At 30.8% G+C, this 24,201-nt stretch overlaps 1 protein-coding gene across 2 annotated transcripts; it reads left to right on the top strand.

Annotated features, from left to right (window-relative positions):
* The first annotated feature begins 1,564 nt into the window (after positions 1–1,564).
* Positions 1,565–8,567, top strand: LOC121174271 (uncharacterized). 2 transcript variants are annotated; one of them, XM_041013174.1, is made up of 11 exons: positions 1,565–1,721; positions 5,545–5,854; positions 5,942–6,160; positions 6,254–6,517; positions 6,596–7,231; positions 7,319–7,557; positions 7,640–7,807; positions 7,880–7,984; positions 8,078–8,147; positions 8,245–8,340; positions 8,419–8,567. In XM_041013174.1, exons 2-11 carry the CDS (start codon positions 5,549–5,551, stop codon positions 8,512–8,514), a joined length of 2,199 nt encoding a protein of 732 aa, XP_040869108.1. In that variant the 5' UTR covers positions 1,565–1,721; positions 5,545–5,548; the 3' UTR covers positions 8,515–8,567. The 2 variants fall into 2 exon arrangements, with proteins under 2 accessions (XP_040869108.1, XP_040869107.1); XM_041013173.1 differs by lacking the exons at positions 1,565–1,721; positions 5,942–6,160; positions 6,254–6,517; ... (5 more) ...; positions 8,245–8,340; positions 8,419–8,567 and adding an exon at positions 2,096–5,443 and having other exon boundaries at positions 5,545–5,686.
* The last annotated feature ends 15,634 nt before the right edge of the window (positions 8,568–24,201 follow it).

The raw sequence follows: 24,201 nt of genomic DNA, 5'->3' as shown, positions 1-24,201 counted from the left end.
ACTTTCTTTTCATGTAGTCTTTGTGTGCCACAACACTTGTGTTTTTGAATAGCCAATTGGCTTTTAATTTATTGTAAGGATGGATTCAATTGTGGATTCAATTGTGGCTGACTTGGTACCCTTTTAAACCAGTTTTTCTTTTTAATGCGGTTGTGGTGTTTGGGGGAGGGAAGGAATTTAGAGTCTTGGTACCAGCAAATTATATTAGAAATTAGTTAATACAGAGACCAAATCAAACCACGTCCTTACAATTGGACCTTCTGAGCGTCTTCTTTCAACTGTTGAACCATAATTATATCATATGAATGCTTAATATCGATTTTTTCATCTCAATATAATAAAGGGGAAAATATCTTCGATACTACTATATTATAAAGCTGATACTTCTTCTAGATTTAATTGAGATCGATTAACTCTGTCGCGATGATAGTACAGACTAACTAGAGACATTATAAGACTAGGTGTCATTGTCATGGTTAAACCAGCTGTGCAAATAGAGTGATCCAAAATAAAAGAGTGTCACTTGCGGTAGTTTTTTCTATTGGTAAGATGTTGTAAAAAAGATAGTGAGGGGTGAAGTGATTAGATCTTTAAGAGTAAATAGTATACATGTATCGGTAGTGTAATTATTCGATTTTTTATTTTAGTCTTTTTAAAAAAATTAAATAATTTTTAATTTGTAATATTTAATTTTTATCCTTAGTTTCAATTGTTGTTTAGTTGTCAGTAGCTGTTGTTTCATTCTCTTGAAAGAAAAATTATATTAAAGTTTTACTCACTTATTGAAAGAAAAATTATATTAAAGTTTTACTCAAATTCACGTAATCTTGAAGGTTGGGTTATTATAATGTGTCTTGGGTCTTGGTATGTACATGAACTCCGTTTTTAAGGTTCAGCAAATAAGCACTAAAGGCCCACACTAGGGAATATCTTGAGCTTATTATAATAAAGTCTTGGTAGAACTCACTTTTTTTTCAAGAGGCTTCAGTCTTCACCATTTATTCAGAAACAGCCCAAAATATTGGCAGGAAAGAAAAAACCATGACATTTTTTTCCCTTTCTTCTTTTTCTTCCAACTTACTGTATCCAACCTACTCAGTCTAATTAATTGTAGTTATTATATATTAAGTTTTTATTTTTCTTGAGCTTTGTTAAACTCTGTGTAGTGGTAGTGGTGGGTGTTCTTTGTATAGAAAGATTCTTTCTTGTAAATTAATATGAGCATTGGCCACTTGGAGATTTATTGCAGTGACTAAGGCTTCTTGGGAGATTGAGCAATCCTTACAAAGTTTAATAGGTACAACGATAATCTTTATGTTGCATTTTGTCTCCGTGACTACCAGAGATTTAATTCTCACCATTAATTCGTTTTATCTTTTTTTCTCCATTATTATTATTTTTTAAGTAAACTGCCAGTGACTCTCCTATGTGATCTGTCTCTCTCTCTTTTAGCCTTTATCATTTTGTAGTCCAACAGTTAAGAGAAAAGGGAATACAATTGCAGTTAGATCTTTATTTCTCACAAAAAGGAGTCCTAAGTAGTAAGTAAGACATTTTTTTAATATAATTTAGAATAAATTGTTCTCATATCTTCTGAGCGCTTATTATACTTAATCTTACTCTTTTTTTTTATCATACACAAGATTGTCTTATGTAGGTGTTCATTCAGTTATTTCTTTGATTCTTGCTTTCATTTTGGACCGTGCTGCTCATCATCACAGGTACAAATGTTTGTTACCAATGAATATTTTTATTACGTGTTCACTGCCATTAATGACAATTGATATATGCTATACAAATTGTGTTCATGATGAGTGAACCTTAGATTCCCGTTTGAGATTGGATGCAATGATTCTTGCGGACAGTTTGCATTAATCATTGTATTCAATCTTGAATTGTCCGTTTGGACAGTTTGGGGAGACTGATATTTTTATGGTAGATTCATGTGTTAAGGTTAAAATTATTTTGTTTAATTTGATGAAATTTTGGTAATGCATTTCTAGTTGTTCTCTGAGTGCATACTTGATTATCAGGAAATTAATTTCACCGATTTCATGTCGTGTACTTAGAGACCAATGCGAAATGCTGCCAAAATTTTGTCAAATTTAACAAAATAGAATTAACCCTGATGTATGAAGCTACCATAAAAGACGGTCTTGCCGAATGGGATAGGGCCACACCTTTAATAAAAAAGTGAGATTTTCATGCATCGAATAACTTTGAGAGTATGACCGAGTTATTACTTAGATGGATCGAAGTTGGATGAATCAAAGTCGCATCAGCCCAGAATATGAGGAAGGCGTCGAACAATTCTTACAATTTGCTTCAGAAAGAGGTCAACCGGATGAAGATGGAAAATATTATTGTCCTTGCATCAATTGTTTGAATGGAAGACGACAAATACTGGATGACATACGAGAGCATCTGTTGTGTGATGGAATTAAGAGGAATTATACGACGTGGATATGGCATGGTGAAATGACAGACATGCAGAGTGGGCAACAATCCGAACCGTTTGATGTAGAAATGGGAGATCGCTTGGAGGATATGATTCGTGACCTTGGACAAGAGTCTTTTCAGCAAGCACATGCCCCTATGTATGATACATTACAAACTGATTCAAAGAAACCTTTGTATCCGGGGTGCAAGAATTCGTTGACGCTGTTGTCGGCAGTTTTAAGTCTGGTTAATATCAAAGCCAGATATGGGTGGAGTGACAAAAGCTTTAGTTCACTGCTTCAAGTAGTGCACGACATGCTTCCAGAGGAAAACACATTGCCTAAAAGTTACTATCAAGCAAAGAAAATATTGTGTCCCATGGGTATGGAGTATCAGAAGATTCATGCTTGCCCGAATGATTGCATATTATACAGACATCAATTTCAAGAAATGTCGAAATGCCCTAGGTGTGGGGTATCACGGTACAAACTCAAGGATGATGAGGAGTGTAGTAGTGATGAAAACTCAAACAAGGGCCCCCCAGCGAAGGTGTTGTGGTATCTTCCGATCATTCCAAGGTTTAAGCGTATGTTTGCTAATGGAGACGACGCAAAAGACCTTACATGGCATGCAAATGAGAGAAACTGTGATGGAATGCTTCGTCATCCGGCTGATTCCTTGCAATGGAAGAAGATAGACCGTTTGTATCCGGATTTTGGCAAAGAGGCAAGAAATCTTAGGCTTGGACTAGCCACTGATGGAATGAATCCATATGGCAGTTTAAGCACGCAACACAGTTCGTGGCCAGTTTTGCTAGTGATTTACAATTTGCCTCCTTGGTTGTGTATGAAACGAAAATACATGATGTTGTCTATGATGATAACGGGCCCAAGACAGCCAGGAAATGACATCGATGTTTATCTCAATCCCTTGATTGAAGACCTTACAAAGTTGTGGGACGAAGGAGTTTTAGTGTTTGATGGGTTTCGAAATGAGACATTTAATTTACGTGCAATGCTTTTTTGTACCATTAATGATTTTCCAGCATATGGGAATTTGAGCGGTTACAGTGTTAAAGGCCATCGTGCATGCCCCATCTGTGAAGAAGACACAAGCTACATACAACTGAAACATGGAAGAAAAACAGTTTACACTAGGCATCGACGTTTTCTTAAACCTCATCATCCTTACCGACGATTGAAAAAAGCATTTAATGGAAGTCAAGAGCATGAAAATGCACCGGTACCGTTGACTGGTGACCAGATTTTCCAGCGGGTTCAACACCTAAATACAATATTTGGAAAGGTCCAAAAGAAAGACAAAAATAAGACTTGCATATGGAAGAAAAGGTCGATTTTGTTTGATCTTCCGTATTGGGTTGATCTAGATGTTAGACATTGTATTGATGTTATGCATGTGGAGAAAAATGTATGTGATAGTCTCATTGGGACGCTCCTTAACATTCACGGCAAGACAAAAGATGGTTTGAATACTCGTCAAGATCTAGCTGAGATGGGTATTCGAGCGTCGTTACATCCAAGGTCTGATGGTAGAAAAATATACTTGCCTCCAGCTTGTCATACTTTGTCCAGAAAGGAAAAGTTCAGTTTTTGTCAATGCCTACGACGGGTCAAAGTTCCACAAGGATACTCTTCAAATATTAAGAGCCTTGTGCATTTGAAGGATCTTAAGTTGGTAGGCTTAAAGTCTCATGATTGTCACGTCTTGATGCAACAATTGTTATCGGTGGCCATACGAGACATTTTGCCTAACAAAGTCAGGCTTGCCATAACTCGGCTGTGCTTTTTCTTCAATTCTATATGTAGCAAAGTTCTTGATCCTGTGAAGTTAGACGAACTGGAAAATGAGGCTGCTATTATATTGTGTGAGTTGGAGATGTATTTTCCGCCTGCATTCTTTGACATCATGGTTCACTTAATTATTCATCTAGTCAGAGAAATCAAATGTTGTGGTCCTGTTTATTTGCGGTGGATGTATCCGGTTGAGCGATACATAAAGATCTTAAAAGGGTATACCAAAAATCTACACCGTCCTGAAGCATCTATTGTTGAAAGGTACATTGCAGAAGAAGCTATTGAATTTTGTTCAGAGTACATTGAAAAAGCTAAACCTGTTGGGCTTCCCGAGTCTCGGCATGACGAAAGAGTAAGAGGTAAGGGTTCAAGAGGACTGCATGTCATCACTCCAAGTGTAGAAGATTTGCAACAAGCTCACTTGTATGTGTTGAATAATAGTAATGAAGTTTTGCCATACATAGTTCGTCATGAAAATTTAGTCAAACAAAGTAATCCAAAAATGTCGAAGAACTCAGTGTTGAAAAAACATAACAAGACTTTCCTAGATTGGTTTAAACACACAATCTTGGCTGATGATAATGCTTCTGAAATGTTGAGAAAGCTAGCAGATGGACCTAAAAGAAATGTTATAACTTGGCAAGGATATGATATAAACAAGTATTCCTTCTATACAAAAGCACAAGACCAAAAAAGTACAATGCAAAACAGTGGGGTTACCCTAAGGGCTGAATCTCAACACTTCGCTAGTGTACATGATGACAATCCTTGTGTAGCTTTCATCCCTTACTTTGGTTTCATTGAAGAAATTTGGGAGCTTAACTATGTCAAATTCACTGTCTGTGTTTTCAAATGTAAGTGGGTTGACAGTAATACCGGTGTGCGGACCGATGATGTGGGATTTACGTTGGTGGATCTTAACAAACTCGCATACCAGAATGATCCTTTCATTATGGCAGAACAAGCGAAACAAGTATTTTATGTCGAAGACCCTTGTGATCAAAGGTGGTCAGTGGTTTTACATGGAAAAACAATAGGTGTCAATGTTGAAGATGATTATTCATACATTGATACTTATGTTAGTCCTTTGTCCACACAATTGTCACCTAATGTCATCGGAGAAGAAACTGACGATGTTCATGCTAATCGTAATGATCACGATGAAGGAGAATTAATTAACATCGTCTAATGTAATTTTTTTTTATTTTGTACTTAATTTCAATTCATTTAATTACATTCATACGCATTTATTTTTTATAACATATTGAATTAATGTTTTTTTTTTTCACAGCCAAATGGCTACACAGTCAAACTCTCCTCCGCCTCCTCCTCCTTCTACTGGTGTAACATCGCATTCGTCGTCACCACCATTGAAGCGGACTAGAAAGGCCTCACGCCTAAGATTATTGGCGACTAGACCAGTTGGGGCAGAGAGACCCCTTGTCCATGTGGATCCTGTTACTGGCAAAGCAGACGGTCCCCACAGCAAGAAATTTAGAACATATTTAGGGATCGTTGCTCGTGATAAGGTGGATGTCACATACGAAAATTGGAAGCATGTCCCTATTACTCAGAAGGATTTGATATGGGAGGATATTCAGGTATCATGTATTATTTCATGTTCCATATTGTTTGTTAGCCAAATATTTGAATTTAGTATTAATAAAACCTAATTTACTCTTTGTTAGGCTGAATTTGATATCCCTGAAGCATCTGATTTAAGGACAAAAAAGAAAATACTTCAGACTGTGGGGGAGCGGTGGAGACAGTTTAAGTCTGATTTGACGTCGAAATGGGCACTTGCAGCTGACAAGGATAGTGTTGATGACACTGTATGCAAAATGTACGGCATTAGCAAGGAGAAATGGACCCAATTTTGCCAGAGCCGTAGAGACCCTTCATGGGAGGTAACTAATTTGGGATTTTCATTTTTTTAACTTTAAATGAACTTATTATAATACATTGTAATCATGAGTTTCATTAATGTTTCATTTTTACAGAATGTTCGAAAAAAAGCACAAGCTGTCCAAAAACAAAACACTGCCCCTCACGTGATGTCTCGTGGGGGTTATGAATATTTAGAAAAAAAGTTGATGGATGAGAAGAGAAAGAAAAAACTAGAGGAAGCAACTCAATCCGGAAGCACTGACACCGTCATTGATCCTCCATCTCCCATCAAACGACACGTGAAGTGGAAGCTAGCCCGCACCAAGAAAACTGGTGACATGACATCTGAAGCAGCAAAGGAAATTGCTGACAAGATTGTAAGTCACTTTCAATTCATAATTGTAATTATTTTTTTTATTGTGTGATTAAGTATAGAATAAATGTGTTCTTCACAGGATGCGCTTGAGGAGCAGGCCTCACAGGGTTCCTTTGTTACCCATGGACGTCATGATATACTGACTGCTGCCATTGGGCGACCAGAACACCCTGGTCGTGTGCGTGCTGCAGGAGCCGGTATAACCATCAAACAATACTTTGGATCAGCTTCAAGGACCTCCTCCATTGCTCCCGAATACCTGCAACAGTTGACGCAACAAATCAAGGACCAACTAGAGGATTCAATCACAGAAAAAGTCACTCGACGGCTAATGTTATCCCTCAGCCAAATGCAATCACAGGGACTCGCACTGCCTCCTGAACCTGATGTTGGTCCTTCAGCTGCTCGTGTCAGCACAAAGGAGAGTTGTGTTGATCCCTCAGGGAACGATCTAGACACCGGTGACTCATACAAATGTGGGTTGTATATTGAAGAATATCCTTCTCGCCTGGTTGCCCTGGGAAGAGTTTATGAGGGATCTACAACAATTCACAACATTCCTTTGCTGCATGATCAAGTTAAGGTTAGTGTTGAGGAGATTAGAGATGTAGATGCTCCCATTCCTGTACCCACTAAAGAGGTTAAGGTCGTGGGACAGGCTCTTAACACATTCCTTGCTTGGCCGACACATCTAGTCAAGCGTTTATCAGAACAGGTATTTTAGTGTCATTAAATGCTTATTTTTCCAATTAAAATGTTTACTGTGATTAAATTATGTCAATTAATTATGTTGGATAAACAGGGAGCTGTGAGACCCGCGAAACCTGCAGATAGGCCGGATGATGAGGTCGATGATCCGCTATATCTAATGACATTGACCATTCCACAGCTTTTTCTGAAGCCATTGCAGGTTATGTGGGATGCTACCTTGTTTGGCCTATTTAATGAAAACTTTCCCTTGTACATAAAGCATGAAGATCTGTCTGAAATTGCACATGGTGGTCAATGTCTCAGCATATCTGTTATACAGTTGTGGATTCTGTAAGTCAATTTAGATTATTGTTAGTTACCTAATTTATTGTTTTACCTTCATGCATAATTTACTTTGTGTTAACAATAATAGGCATATGACTGAGACAAGTATGCGAGCTGGGAATATCGATGTGTATGGATTCCTCGAGCCACATTCTATCCAGAGATCTGGCCAATCACAATTTGAATCAGAAAATTACATTAAGAACTGGATGCAAAATTCAAAACGAGATGTGTACCTAGGAGCCTACTTGAATGGGTAACTTAAACTCAACAAATGAATTTAAATAATGTATAATAGTATAATAACATATATTGGTCTCCACTGCAGTGCACATTGGCAAATGGTCGTCATTTTGCCTAAGGAAAATGTTGTCATTTGGTTTTGTTCGTTGCATAATAAGCCAGACAACTACCTCAAAGGCATAATTAATAGGTCAGTGTTGTTTTTTAATATATTTGCATTAGCATTAGTCAGGTAAATCAAAATTTTAAATGTACAATAAGAATCTATGTTTGTATTCAATAGTGCTTTGAAAGGACTTGACGATACTCAACAAAGTAAATCCAAGACTCCTGCTAGGTGGATTGTTGTTAAAGTAAGTTATTTAAACAATATGTTTTCACTTATATTTTAGTATTGTGTAGACTAATTTGTACTGAACGTTGCATATCTAAATTTCATAATATATTTAGTGTAATAGACAAAAAGGAAGCACTGAGTGTGGGTATTACGTCATGCATTGGATGTCAACTATAATCTTAGGAAATTTCCAGAATAATTGGGAAATGGTAATTTTTAATTCACCAAATTTCATATTATTATGATTGCTAATATATTATTAACTTATGTTTTATTATATCATGCAGTATTTCACTGATCCTAGACCATTGGAACCAGAAAGATTGAAGGCACTTCGCAACCAGTGGGCAAAGTACTATTTGAAAGTGAAAAATGAAACTTAGGATGTTTAGACAATCTTGTAATTGTAGTTTATATTTACTTACTTAATTTACAATTCGTGTCTCAACATTAAATATGTTTTAAATTCATAGTAATTAGTAAATTTCTTATTGAATTTTCTGGTAAAAACTGTTTCAAAACAGAATGAAAATTATATGTTGTGTGGTCTGATTTTAAAATTTGCAGGTTATTTTTGGGATTTATTGAAAAAACAGACATCATGTTAAAAATAAATTTCTAAAACAACATCGGTCTTTAAAAAAACTGATGTTGTAAGTGACATTTAACATCGGTTTTTTAAAAAACTGATGTTAATTTATAGATTTATAATTTTTTTTTTCATAATTCGTATCATATAACATCGCTTATTTAAATAACCGATGTTGTATTTATTAGTTAACATCGGTTTTGAAAAACCGATGTTAATGATACTACTTTCCACATCGGTACTTTCAACATCAATTAATAACTGATGTTGAAAGTCTTAAATAACCGATGTTAAAACCTTATTTTCTAGTAGTGACGGATGGATACAAAAGAAAAAGTTATTATCTCCTGTTCGCTGTGTCCTCCTCTCTCGGTCTCACTGAAAACACTTTCTAGATGCTTACATGTTCTATAAATAATAATATAACAAGTAACTATCCCAGTGAGTAACGAGGAATCAGGAATGTAATATAGAGTTTAGCTTAATAATGACACTTATTGGCTATTAATCTTCCATATAAGGAAAGCAACGCCATGAAAGAGACGCTCGTGTTTTTGTCATAATCGCTTATTGCTTTGACAAGACAAAAGATAATTAACCTGATGGTAACTAAAATTTATAAAATATGCATGTGCTTGTGTTGCAACTAACCTTAATGGGCCAATTTATGAGGATAACTTGAGGGTCTTCTCAGATTGGAACTTTTGTGAGCCTTAATATATAGATTCTGGCATCCAACAAATTAAGGTGGGAGCTGGCACCACAAATTCTGCTCCATCATATCATAGTTTGTATTGTACTTCTGATACTTCTTCTCATATGAACTTCCTAATTACTTAATTAAGGAAGATATTCTATTTCTGATCCCATACGTAGTCAAAATTGTGAAAGATCGCTCCTTTGTTTGCAATGTTAATAACAATATAACATAACGCGTGTAAGGGCCGGGGGAAGCTAGCCTAAACAAAAATGTTTCAGTTAGCCTGGTGAGGAAAATGATTTGAATTTGATATAGATAAAATCAATTATAAAAATTAACACAAGTAAATAGGAAAAAAATATGTTAATAATATTACGACTATGAAATAACATAATGACAAATAAAAAGTGACTAATTAGTAATTAATACTAGATGATGCCCAATTAATGGAGTTAAGAAGAGAATATAATAAGTGGATCCCATCTGTATTTTATGCTATTTTTTTTAAATCGTCATTTTCTTATATTCTCTATGATATAAATTATTAACAAAATCATTTGTATATGTTATCTATTTTACTGGGGTGTATTGGATTATGATTTTGAAGGATTTTAAAAGATTTTTTTAATAAAAAAATCTTAAAGTATTCAATCAAGACTTTTAAATGATATAAATAAGTCTTATAATATTCAATTATAATTATTATGATTTTTTAAGGAATACAACGAAATCCAATGGTATTCAAATAAGACTTTTTGCAACTTACAAAAAATCTTCTAGTATTAAAAAATATAAAGATTTTGAAGGATTCTTTTTTAGTATGAATTTTGATGGGTTTCATGTGACTTTTTAATAAAAAAATATACATCAAACAATCTTACAAAAAAACCATAAGACTTTCTGGGATTTTTTTTTCTTTTTCTTTCATTACTCATAATTTTTTCTCTCTTTCTTGAAGGCAATATATATTTTCATGTACAACACTTCATAACCTTTAATATCTTGATAATCTTCAATAACCACATGTTAATTTATCACTGTCATGTGCGAGTTACTTCTTATTTTGGCCCATGGGGACTTTATCTTTTTTGTATTTGTAGTTGTTTATGACACTCCTTGTGACTTATTCAGATTTTTATCATTAATACAAGATACTTTTTTTAGTTTCTAATAAATTAACGAATTTTGTGTTTGATCTCTGATAAAAAAAAATTATTTGTTATTAGTTAGGACTAAAATAAAATTCGCTAATTTATTAGGGACTAAAACAAAATATCAAGGACCTAAAAAAAAATTATTGTTTTATTAGGGACTCGACGCAAAAAAAATTTACTAAGGAACAAACGCAAAATTTGAATATTTATTAGGAATCAAAAACATATTTAAGTCTTAATACAAATACAATCATTTTCAACTATATACTCAAATGAGGATTTGCTTCAACACTATAAAGACCTGCAAACATAGATACATTTTTTGGCATACAACATGTTGGGGATTTGGTTGATGAGGAACACTATCATTTTTAATAATGGTAGATCGAACCATTTGAAACTCATCTCATCTATTAAAACTTGTTCAGGGAAGTGATTATTATATAAAGTTAAGACTCAATCAGAAACCTTTTATTTCTGTGGTGCATCTATCCTAGAGCATGCCTCCCCTCATGACTTGTGATTGTTGTTTTTCTATTTTGAAAACCCGTATTATATTTTGCTTTGCCTTAAAAAAACAATTAAGGGTCATGTGACTTATTTATTTTTCATGAAAAAATTAAAAATATTGAAGGTTCGTCGGATTTTTATGAGTGAAAATTTTTTTTATAAATTATTAATTATTTTTTTATAGACTCTTATAATTTTGAATGTTTTCTAAAAATTCATGTAATTCTTTAAAATCTTATAAATTCATAAAGTCTTTTCAAATCTTATGAATTTATTTTTTATAAATCCATTAAAATCTAAAATACAAAATCAAAATCATAAAAGTCTTTCAAAAAATCTTTAAAATCACTACATCCTCTTAAAATCATTTAAGATTTTGAGAAATTTTTTTATGCTAAAAAAATCTTTTAAAATTCAAATCAAATACAGCTCCTTAATTTATTAAAATCTATCTATTTTGCTTATCTTTCTTCAAAGTATAATAATTTGTTTTAAAAATATAAGATAATAGAAAAAAAATAATTCAGTCAATGTAAAACTATTTAATTATATGGCTTTTTGTATGATCAATTATAATTAAGATAGATACTAAGGAAACCTGACTTATTTGATTGAGCAGATGTGTGTAAATTGTTGTAAATATCTAATACTTATTTTTTATTCTTCCGGATAAGAAAACTTATAAAATGGAAGAAAATTTAAGAATAATACAGAAAATCATTTCATATTCCTAAACACTTTTGCTTGATTTATTGGTCTAAATATTTTTTTTTCGTTTTTGCTATGAATTAATGGTAATCTATTGCGTGACGATGTACTCAACAGAATGTCTCACCTACCTCGTTTTCTTCCTCTTTGGTTGCCCACACCACTTCTCTTTCATTCACCACCTATTGCATTCCATTCCTTTCTCTTCTACTTCATCTTCTTCTAACTTTGGAAACACTACAGGGTTTTATGCATTTCAATAAGTCGGTATATGAAGCTTCAATTCAGTTACTTAGTGAATATATACCTCAAATTTTGGTGATTTAGGAACGGATTAGTATTCCAAGCTTCATGCAAATAAGTGAAAGACACTACCCTCCAAGCATATACCAATTTGGAATTGCTGGCTTCGCTTGATCGTGACAACTCACATGTACATTCACACTCGATCGTATGGGATGGGATGAAAAGGTCTTTGATCCCTGAGAAGACAAGATTAAACCAAAATCTCTCTTGCTATAGCTAGGTGTTTTCATGAATGATACTATTATAAATATGATCTTTAGTAATATTTTTTTATTTAACATTTGATAAAAATGTTACTAAAATCTTTTAATGACATTTGAAAAATATTACAAAATTATAAATAAATATTATTAATATGTTTTTACAGCATTAATTAAATGTTACGTATAATTCATGTTAAAATCATTTTGTAATATTTTTAGGGATAAAATGTCACAAAAACATCTTATTAGTAATATTTATTCATAGACAACATTTTATGAATGTGACCAAAATTTTTAGTAATATTTTTATTAATTGTTAGAAAAAAAAATATTGTTAAAAGTGAGATATGTACTAGTGTGAGGTGATGGAAATCATGTTTGTATTGGACAACTTTGCTCCTACAATTTTTTTCATAAACTATTATTAATAACATGGACTAAAGACATACTTTCAAAAAAAAAGTTAAATGAAAATCTAATAAAAATATTTAAAAGTTAAACCAAAAACTAATAAATTTACCCAAAAGTTAAAAATATATTTGTTTTTAAGTCAAATAACTAATTAACGTTAACCCAGTCTTTAATTTAATTTAATATATTAGTAGTATTATCATATTGATAAAAAGTTACATGCATCGATTAAAATAGTTAGTGGGAGCTTTGACAGAGACCAAAAAAAATTACAAACTAAACTTGATGGTGGTTTCAACTTGCAACTGCTGCTATAGTAGCATGCAGCTAATTTTAATCGAATAGTTGCAAATAGATAACTATTGCACTGCTTAAAGTAAAGAAAAAATTTCTTATGAAATAATGAGATATAGCTATTGCTTTTTCTTGTGATCAATTAGTTGACTGTTGGAGAATTATATTAAGAAAAGATGGTTTTAAATCTCCATTTTTCAAGGACATATCGATTATGTTTCCCTCTCATTCAAATGCCCATTATGATTTTCCAAATCTTTCGCTTCATGAATTTCATTTTCACAAATTTCCCATCAACATCATACTTTGCTTTACATGGATGCCATCGTTTACACTTGTTAAAATGATGAAAATTGTTGTTATAATACTAATTGACATTAAACTTTCCCTCATGGTAAGATAGGCTTCGTAGAATGTATGCTTTAAGTTGTTATAGCAGCTACAGGTAATTTATAGAACCAAATTATACTTCAAATCATCTTTTTATAGTCAATAAAGAATAAGAAGAATATAGAGACTGACATTGTAGCTCTTGCTACATGTTACAATCATAAACATGTGATTGTAACAAAAGAATGCCTATTTAAGTAGTATGGTTGTTCTATTGTTAGTATGCAAAAATTGAATTTTGCACCCAACTTCCTTTTCCAATATTTTCTCTAAAGTGCTTAAACTTCATTAGAGTTTCTAATTTCTCCTTCATAAAGTCTACCCACATATACCTTGATAAATTATTAATAAATGTGATCATGTATCAATTTTTGTTGATTGAAAGCTATTTTAGCAATCTAAAAACACCTAGACGCATTAACTTTATTAATCAGTATCGTTACTCTATATCTCGAATTTTCATATAGTTCATGGGCTTTATCATTCTACACAAATAATGCTATCTTGTACATTCAAGGTTGGTAGTCCCTTTAACTAGATTTATTCATCATCATCTTTGATTGATCATAGTCCTTTTAACGTGACACTTTGATGTTAATGAGATAGCACATGTGTCACTAACATGGATTGTTGATACCGTGGCTAAAGGGACACTAACATGCTAACGTAATAAAAGAAATTCACGCAATATATGTAAGTCTCATTTAGTGGCACAAGGATTTTGAATTGATACAATATGGTTAGGATGAAACATTTAATCAAGGTAACAACATCACCATTATTCGTGTCTTGTTAGCAATTAATTATAGCTAATAAGTCTTTGAGATTACTTGACAAATGGATCCTCAAGATTACATTTTTGCATGTTGTGTTATACTGAGAAATATACATGAAACACCCAAAGGGTTTCAAAAGTAAGGCTATCCAAATTATGCGTGTAACTAAAGAAAGTAATATACAATACTAAGAACATTGTAAAAAGAATGTACATTTTTTAGTACAAAATGGATATTTAGTGACATCAACAAACAAACTTAAGTTTGTTCATAAATGATCGAGATAGCAAGAGTGTTATAATTCTAGTTTATGTATATGATCTTATAATCATTGAAAATGATGAAAAGTAGGTTCACAAAAAAGCGGTAATTTGTTAGAACATTTTTAAATGAAGGAGGTTGTAGTATTAAAATATTTTCTAGGACTTAGGGTTGAAAAAACCAAGGACGGGTTATTTTTATCCCAACAAAATATGCTTGAGAGTCTACAAATTAAAGAAACACGGCTTGGTAGATTGTAAACCGATTTCAACTCCGATCAAGATAAACATGAGATTATGTTTAGTCTAGGGAATAGACTTGAAGGATAGATACTGCAATTTATAGATAGGTAGTCAAGACAAGTGTTAAGACATCATCGACTTTTAGATAGTGTTATAAAAGTCTTACAACTTGCATAACATTGTTTTGGCCACTTTTTTTTAATTTATCATATTCTTTATTTAGTTAAAAACAAATATTATAAATTGATAAAAGTTTATGAATTTCCCTTACCTAAGTGACAAGCTTTTGTACTTGAAAAAAAAAAAAAAGAAACAGAACAAACATATTCAGAATTTTTTTTTCTCACCCTCCATTTATTCTTTTTACAATTGGACCATATGTCGAAGCAAAGGGCTCTTGTGAATAATTGTTAGGACCGTGTTGTTCAAGGGAGGGCTTGTTGCAAGGACAAGATTATTGCTATCTATTTCAACATTAACAATCAATGATTTTTTGGACAAATATCAAGCAGACTGAAAACAAAACAGTGTTAATAAATAAAAGAGGACTTTAATTGATCCTCTTTTAATCTTCATTATTTGTGGCACTATGCATTGGACCTAAATAAAAATCTTAATTTTAGTATGGCCTACCAAGATTAGTATCACATATTCCCATTGACAATAATGCCACTAAATTCTTTTTCTTATGCAGTTTAATTTCCTTTCATGAAAAACTAGGGGACCGGGGGCTCCATTTACTAAAATTTCCATCCGTATATTAATTCAAATTTCCCAAAAGGAATCCCCAGCTCAGCAACTTGAGAGACAAATATTGCACAGCAAAGTGTACAAGCGATATCGGATTGGATTTGTCTCGACCATTGTCTACCTCTGATTATCACAATGATTCAAGAAAAAAACTTGAGATAAATGTTGGCTCTTACCTTTTGTGACTAAGCTAGCTTCGTTTGAAAATTAAAATAAACATCAGATATCATGAACCAGCCCTTCCATACATGCATGTTTCTTCTTCTAACAAGAATTAAATTTCCACTTTACGTACTCTATCAAGTCCAAGATGGAAATATTTGTCTTTATTTTATAATGAAAAGATAGGTTACATCAATGCTATTTGAGATAAGAGTAATTGCATGTTTGGATCTTAAAGGGTATATAGGCAGAGAACCACTCTAGGGGCATTATCTTTATTCTTTAAGAGTTTCTTTAGGTTATTCTCTAATAAGTATTTTATCATGGTCCCTTCAATTATTTACTTATGTTAATTAACTCGCGTTTCTAGCGAATATTTATTGCTACGCACAAAATTAATTTTGATCTTAAGAAAGAAAGTCCAATTTGGTTTTTGTTAAAATATTGTTGTTTCATACGTTACAATCATTGGAAGTCAGAAATTGATTCCTATAAACCGAGACATCAACATTCGATTGCAAGGAAGCAAAGAAAAAAAAGAGAGGAAAAAGACGACTAGGTTATCTTTATTCTTTAAGAGTTTCTTTAGGTTATTCTCTAATAAGTATTTTATCATGGTCCCTTCAATTATGTACTTATGTTAATTAACTCGCGTTTCTAGCTAATATTTATTGCTACGCACAAAATTAATTTTGATCTTAAGAAAGAAAGTCCAATTTGGTTTTTGTTAAAATATTGTTGTTTCATACGTTACAATCATTGGAAGTCAGAAATTGATTCCTATAAACCGAGACATCAACATTCGATTGCAAGGAAGCAAAGAAAAAAAAGAGAGGAAAAAGACGACTAGGTTATCTTTATTCTTTAAGAGTTTCTTTAGGTTATTCTCTAATAAGTATTTTATCATGGTCCCTTCAATTATGTACTTATGTTAATTAACTCGCGTTTCTAGCTAATATTTATTGCTACGCACAAAATTAATTTTGATCTTAAGAAAGAAAGTCCAATTTGGTTTTTGTTAAAATATTGTTGTTTCATACGTTACAATCATTGGAAGTCAGAAATTGATTCCTATAAACCGAGACATCAACATTCGATTGCAAGGAAGCTAAGAAAAAAAAGAGAGGAAAAAGACGACTAGAAAACATTGGTTCAAATTACATAGCTGACCAACTTCATTTTGGTCACTAATTAAATGACCTAATTAAATATATCGTTGCAAATATACAAAGTACAACGAAGCCAACACATATTATTAATGTAAAGAGGACGCAAGAGTAATGAAAAGTATAAACATTTTACAAATTTTTGGAGTTTGACTTAGCTGAACAGTATGGGAAATATACGATAAGGCCATGAAGGTTTAATTTATAATTCAAACATTGTCCAATTGGACGGCTGAATTAGGACATTGCTAAGGCCATGGAACCTTCACAATGTCAGTGCCAAGAGACAGGTTATCCCAGAAAGATATCAATATTAATTAATATCATCCGTATATATATATATATATATATATATATATATATATATATATATATATATATATATATATATATATATATATTTCATTATTGAGAACGTGTTCTTGAAAAATAAGCGCTTTTAGACAATTGACCAGTTTGGAAGCTTGTGTGCCACGAATAAATTGCAGAGAATATTGTGCTATTTGTGCCATTGAAGAAGGAGAATGGAAATGTTTAATTTGCAATGGGCACAAATGTCCTTTGATCTTTTTAACCCCGATCGGGTTATGTATTTGTGTTTATTTTCTTAATAAAATAAAAGCACGCCGTTTAAATCTAATGCTAATTCTCGTTTCTTGCCAAGACATATGTATACCCACTTTCATATGACGTACCTACCCCTTGTTGTTAATTGTTACACTACTATATATTTTAATTTTAATAAAATATTTAATACTTAAACAAAAAATAATAATAAGATTTCGAAATTAGCTAAAAAAAAAACCTAACACTGCAATTTCTTAAAAATATATTTGTTTATAAAAAATAACAAAAATATACAAATGTATCATTTATTGTCATTTTATATTTATTAGATAGTTAATAAATAATTTTACAAAATATTTATAACTTCACAAGTTAACTTATTTTAGAGTTACTCTTTGTTTTTAATGTATAACTAGTTTTAATTATTAAATTTTAAGAAAATTAACGATTATGATGAAACATAACTCTTTTAAAAAAATTCTTAAAGCAACTTGATTTCTCTCTTCTCATGAAAATCAATAATATATATATATATATATATATATAAAGACTTATCAAATTAAAGATAATATACCATAAGCGTATAAACGTATCTAAAAAATATTTTTATTTTCAATCTTAATTTTTTTAGCTTTTAGTTATAAAGATTTCATTTTATTTTTACATTGTTTCTTGTTTTCAAAAATTTATATAGAAAACAATCAAGTGTTTTTTTTATATTCTGTTTTCATTTATTATGTTCACTATTTTCTATACAAATTATATATATATATATATATATATATATATATATATATATATTCTCAAACCAAACAATTTATAAATTAAATAGGATGAATTTATCAACCTCAATATTATTGGTAAATAGATCTCTTAAATATATTAATTAGTGTTTTTTTATTATGTATATGAAGAGAAAAAAACATTACTAAAAGAGACACACTTTAATAATCTTTACGTTTTGAAAAAGTTAATCTCAAATTGTGAATCAACCAATTATCTCACATATTTCTATTCTTGCATCCACCTATATAATCTACTTATCACTTGAGTTCAATTTTTATAAATAAATTAAAAACAGTTTTATTTTCTCTTTGTTTCTTACCTAGCTATTTCCATAAACATTTCCTATTTTAATCTATTTTATTTCTCACCTATTTCTTTCTTTCAACTAAAGGACCTAGGGGTTTAAGTTTCTAATAGTGTGTAATTACAATTAGAGTTCAGAGGAAGAACTTGTTCACTCCTAATAATTTTACTTGACTTGACTCAATTTATAGTTAGGTGTCGAATTCGATGACTACTCCATGTATATCAATAATCCTAGACAAAGAAATTAGAGGCAATATTCCTTAAGGGAACTTTTGTTGTAACCCTTGTCCTTTGAAAATACAATTGACCTAATAATTCCGATGTAGGAAAATAAAAGAAAATCTATAAATATTTTAATTTGCAGACAAGATTTTTAATTATTATTTTTTATTTGGAATTTCTGCCACAAGTTCAGTAGCCACATGCAGACCTGATTTCATTAATTAGATTTCCTTTAAGACTAGGCACAACAGAGAAGCGAAGGAGATGCATGCAATAGCTTAGAGACTCACATTGAAGACTAGCTAAGACGAGATCACTTTCAGAGACATCTCATGTCATTCTTTCTCAGAATTGATTCATGGTGTGTTTTGTATAGGTTACATGTTTTTGTGTTTTCATTGCTATGAGTATAGACAAATTCCTCTTTTTTTTCCTAGGATAAAGGCATTGCTTGGTTTGAATAATGAGGTATTTAGAATCTTTTTTTTTTTACAAAGGTATTTATATTCTTATATTTTATTTATTGATGAATCATAAATTGAACTTGTATGTTGAGTAAGAAATTTAAAATTTTATTCATAATTAAACCATGTAATAAATATAACCATCAATTGATTTCAAGAACAGAGGTTAAATTTGTACGAGATTAATTGTGAGATGTCATAATTATTACTAATGTCTTTATTCTCATAATTGAGTTAATGAGCTAGTTAGGCTTTATTAATTAAAGAAGATAAACACAATAGTAGGAATTGGAATTATAGTTAATCTAGGGGATCAATATATTAATTGTAGATCATAATTAATTATGAATTCTAAAATTTTATTTATAACACATTAAATTTAACTAAAAAATTAATTTAATTTAGTTGATTGAATCATATGTGTGAATTGTTATAAAATAATTTGTATTAGAGACTTTGACTCTTATCTTTGAATGAAAAACATATATTAAATTTAAATAAAATACGAGTTATGAAGATTATTTTTTAATAAATGAAGATTATATAATAATACTTTTTTCGTTCTATTATAATTGTCATATAAAAAAAAATATTTTAAAATAATTGTCATTTTAGTTTTTTAATGTAATATTAATTATTTTTTTCTACTTTATCTCTTGTATATTAATGATGAATTACAAAGATTAGAACTGAATTAATCATGATACAAGGTTAATTTTAAAAAATTATTTTTTTTATCTATTTATTATTTTTTATTATTTGTATAAAATAATTTAAAATAACAATTATTTTGACACGGAGGAAAGTAATCTAAATATCTACTATCTTGTTATACAATGTGATTTGTAATTGGAATCAGTTATCAAATTATCCAACAAACTTAGGAATTTATTATTTTATTAATTGAATGATAACTAATCCCTGATATACCTAACTGGTGAGACCAGTTTCTTTAGTAGCCAAACTCAAAGGGGTGAATACTCAAATTTAGAGAAAGGTCGTTTATGCATGCAAGCACATCAAAACCCTCACCATTTAATTTTTAGAGACGTGTGCAAATTGCAGAGTATTGTCAATTTGGATTGTGATTTTTCTCTTGTAATTAATGCAACACACGTCCATTATAATTTTTAGAGTGAAAAAAAAGATTATGAATTGTTCATTTTATGTCAGTTTTGCTGGTGAGATATTTAATTTTTTGAAACAGTCTAGTGTAAGTTGCAAAGTGTTGTGAATTTCAACAATTATGTTATCATGACATTTACTGTAGTAAAAGTGGGTAAACTGAAAATTACTAACTTAAATTTAAACAAAAAATTTATTTCATTATGTAAAGTGATTTATGAACACGAACATAAGACACTCCATGAAAACCTCAAAGCAGAAATAATTAAGACATGAATCATCCCTAGATTACCAATCCCGTTTGAATATTGTTTCGTGGGATGGAGACATGTTACTTCCTTTGGGCCCGAAAGAGGAGTTAGTATCACTACCATGGTTTTTAACCCAACAAGTCTCGTATTCATCTAATAAGTCCTCAAGATTGGAGGTTGAGTCATGTTGGTTGCTTGATGGGTTATTATTGTCACAGATTATGGCATATAACTTCAAAATGGTAGTGATGGGTTGTTGTAAAAAATGTTGAACATTTGTCGAAAATCAACATCATCTCACAGAATAAAAGATGTGTACATATATCATTGTCTTGAATCAAATATAGGACACCGAAAGTGGAGATGTTGGATATGTTGTTGTGGTTCAATGTTAAAAAGGAAATTTTGATGGTGTAATCCAAATGCTATTTAAAAAAAATATTTTAAAAAGGAAATTTTGTAAATGTTATCGTTTTGGATTGTTTGATTTTTTAGGGTTGTTGATATGAGACGAGGATAAGGAGAATAAACAAAGATGGGTTGTCGATGAGACCATATCTGAGTTAGTGGTGGCTCGTGGTGGTTTGACAAGGGTCAAGTAGGATGTGTTTGTTGTGGATGGGATCAATTGGAGTTTCGTCTTTGTCGACTGGGTCTGATGGTATTGTTTGTTGCCTTTGCGAGAAGCCGACGATTCAACTACTATCGCAAACCAACAAGCATCCGAACAAGTTATTTTGGTGATGTGTTGAGTGGAACGTAAGGATTTATGCTCTTTATTGAAACATGGTTGGGTTGGAGTTGTGCTATGTTCTATGGCTTTAAATTGCTTTTGTTTGTGATGACAAGAAGTTAAGAAATGTAGATTTTTGATTTGAGACAATGATTTGAAGAAATCATTAAACCAAGACTTTGAAAGTAATGGTGGTGTTGGAAGTAATGTGGGCAATGTGGATTGTGGGAGTAATGTGGATGTGAATCATTTGTTGTCACAAATGGAGGAGTTGAAGCTTAAAGTTGCAACAAATGAAGAAAGAATTTGTTTGTATGAGGAACAAATCATGGAGTTCAAGAAGATGCTAGCTAAAGAAGAACATCAATCTCAAGAAAATTCTAAAGTTGTTGTTGAACTAAGGAAAAAAATTGCAAAGCAATATACTGATATTCACATTGAACGAAAGATGATCAAGGTTTTTAGGATGCATTGTAGTGTTCCTTTGGGGTTTATTGAGTGCTATTATCATTGCATTTACAATGAAATAGTGTTCTAGTAGGTATGATAATGTTGTCTTCAACATCAACATTTGTAATGACATGTTGTTTTAAATTCTTGTGAAATTTGAACCTTTTTATTTTTAGGTCCCTATGAAATTGATAATTTTTTTATAGGTTCCCATAAAAATATGTAAAATAGTGCTAGGTCCTTATCAAAATGACATCTATTGATCACATGTTAGGTTACTTTAATTTTATTTTTTTAATAAAATATTTTATTAAATTAAATATAAAAAAAATCACTTGACACATGTCAAAGATATCTCTTATATATAATGAATGGATACATTATTACATTTTAGATAAAGACTAATGGTAAAAATTTCCTATAAAATTTTTGAAGTTTTAGAAATCCAATAAAAAATAAAAATAAATAAAAATTAATTACCAAATTTAGATATATTTTAAAGATGTTAGAGATATTTAAGTTTTTTTATGATTACAGACAAGAAAATTCCTTCATGATGACACGGTCATTTAAAATTGACATTGTCTGATTAAAGTCAGAAAGCTTGTGGAATGACAAATATACAGTGGCCTGTTTGGACCTTGGATCTCTCTGCTCTGCTTTTCTGATTTGTCCCTAGAGGGGGAAAATGGTACTATTAGACCCAAACCGTTGAACTTTTCTTCCCAAACACAAAAACATTTTACCTTGTCTCATAATCATTTGGTTAATTTTATTTTTTATTGTCTGCCTATGCAATAGCCACCACTTAGATGAATAATTCCGATCCCACTCAGTGTTGGTCTGCCATTCCGTTGTGTTTATGAAGTGACACGACTCCTTTGTTGGAACAACATCTCTCTTGGTAAGATTGTGATTTGTGCATCTTCCTAGACCGGTTTTTCTTTTTCCGTTAAGGTTAAAGCTAGATGAAACTATTACAAATAAGATCTCATAATTAGAGTGAAGTTAGACTAATATAATATATTATATTCTTAATAAGTCTAACTTCACTCTAAATCCTTTATTATTTTTTTCTAAATCTTTTATTATTATTTTAAAATTTTATGAGTTGCATAATAATCACTTTATAAATTTATAATCTTAATAATAATTTGATAGGCAGTATTACATGTAAAGTAGTTTCATATTTAGTGTTGGTTAAAAGAAAGTAAATCAAATTTCAAAAATTTGCATCTTCAAGAATTGGTCGAGTAAAATAAAATAGGATCTCACATTAATTTAATAAGATATTGGTTCAAGTTTTTACTGGTTTGTTAAAATGAAATAAATGTAAATACCTGTATAAGTATTTTTTAAGTTTAAAGGTTTTTCTTACCTTAAATTGGGACACTATTTCCTCTCCTTAAATTTTTACAAATCAACTTCAAAATTTGGTGGATACTACTTATACACAAGTTTCACGGATTTAAACAAGTTAACTTAATTTAATCCTGATTATATTAATATCAGCACAACTAAAAAAATGATTGCAAGTTACATTATAATATATTATGTGAAAAAAAGTTATCTGCCTCATAAATAAAGAGATTTAATTGAACAATAAAATTACTATCTGAAATCAAAAGTAATTATATATTGTAGTATTTGGTTAAGTTTTCTTCTTGATGTGTTTATTTGTATTATTATTATTATATTGTAAATTTTTTTCTATGATAAACATAATCTATATATAATGAAAAATTTATCAAATAACATTATAAAATAAGTGAATTTTGATAAAATCTTTTATCCTCATAAATTTTGATAAACATATAAATTTTATAATATAATACAAAATAAAGAGAATTAAAATTTAGGAGGCATGGCCCCCTTAGAGTTAGAGCTGCTCATAATTAAGGGTAAAGATTTTGGTAATTTACATAGGATTTTATAATTAAATCTTTTTTTTTTCTAGATCATATGTATATTATATAAAGATAAGTATGATCAATGATAAAATTTTCTTTTAAAATATTTAAAACAATTACATACTTAAATTTAATATTTTTAATTAAATTAAAATAACTTCATATTAATTAATCCATATGCTCAGTGATTATCATTAAACTTATTAATAAAATACAAGAGCTCATATCATTGCATGCAGTAATAAAAGTTTTATTCATCTGAGCGTGGCTGCGGTTTGTAATATTTGGATCATCCAAAATTGTCTGCTTTCTTATATATCTGAGAGGCAGAGATTCAGACTGCAATCAAAAGGGACAATTGCATTATTGTGATTGTCGCATTTGCATATATAAGTACAGTTGTTTATTTCCATTATTAACTTTGGTTTTAGTATCCTACCTAAAAAAACAACGGTTTTAGTATCTTACCACACACACATAGAAGTCGTATGAAGTCAGAAAATTGACATTGAAGAAAACCACATTTAATTGACAAGATACGTAATTTTCAAATTGCAAAAAAGATGAATCATTCGGATAGTTAGTTGAACTTCCAGCAGTTTCTAAGGGGGGAAATATGACCTTAACCTGGACA

This window comes from Glycine max, chromosome 20 (genome assembly GCF_000004515.6).
Source record: "Glycine max cultivar Williams 82 chromosome 20, Glycine_max_v4.0, whole genome shotgun sequence".
NCBI lineage: Eukaryota > Viridiplantae > Streptophyta > Magnoliopsida > Fabales > Fabaceae > Glycine > Glycine max.
Note: the sequence above shows the minus strand (reverse complement) of the source record. Positions and strands in the feature narration are given on the sequence as shown.

Bases quoted from the DNA above. Each gene is read 5' to 3' on its own strand.
- LOC121174271 (XM_041013173.1), top strand. From the start codon at position 2,248: ATGGATCGAAGTTGGATGAATCAAAGTCGCATCAGCCCAGAATATGAG.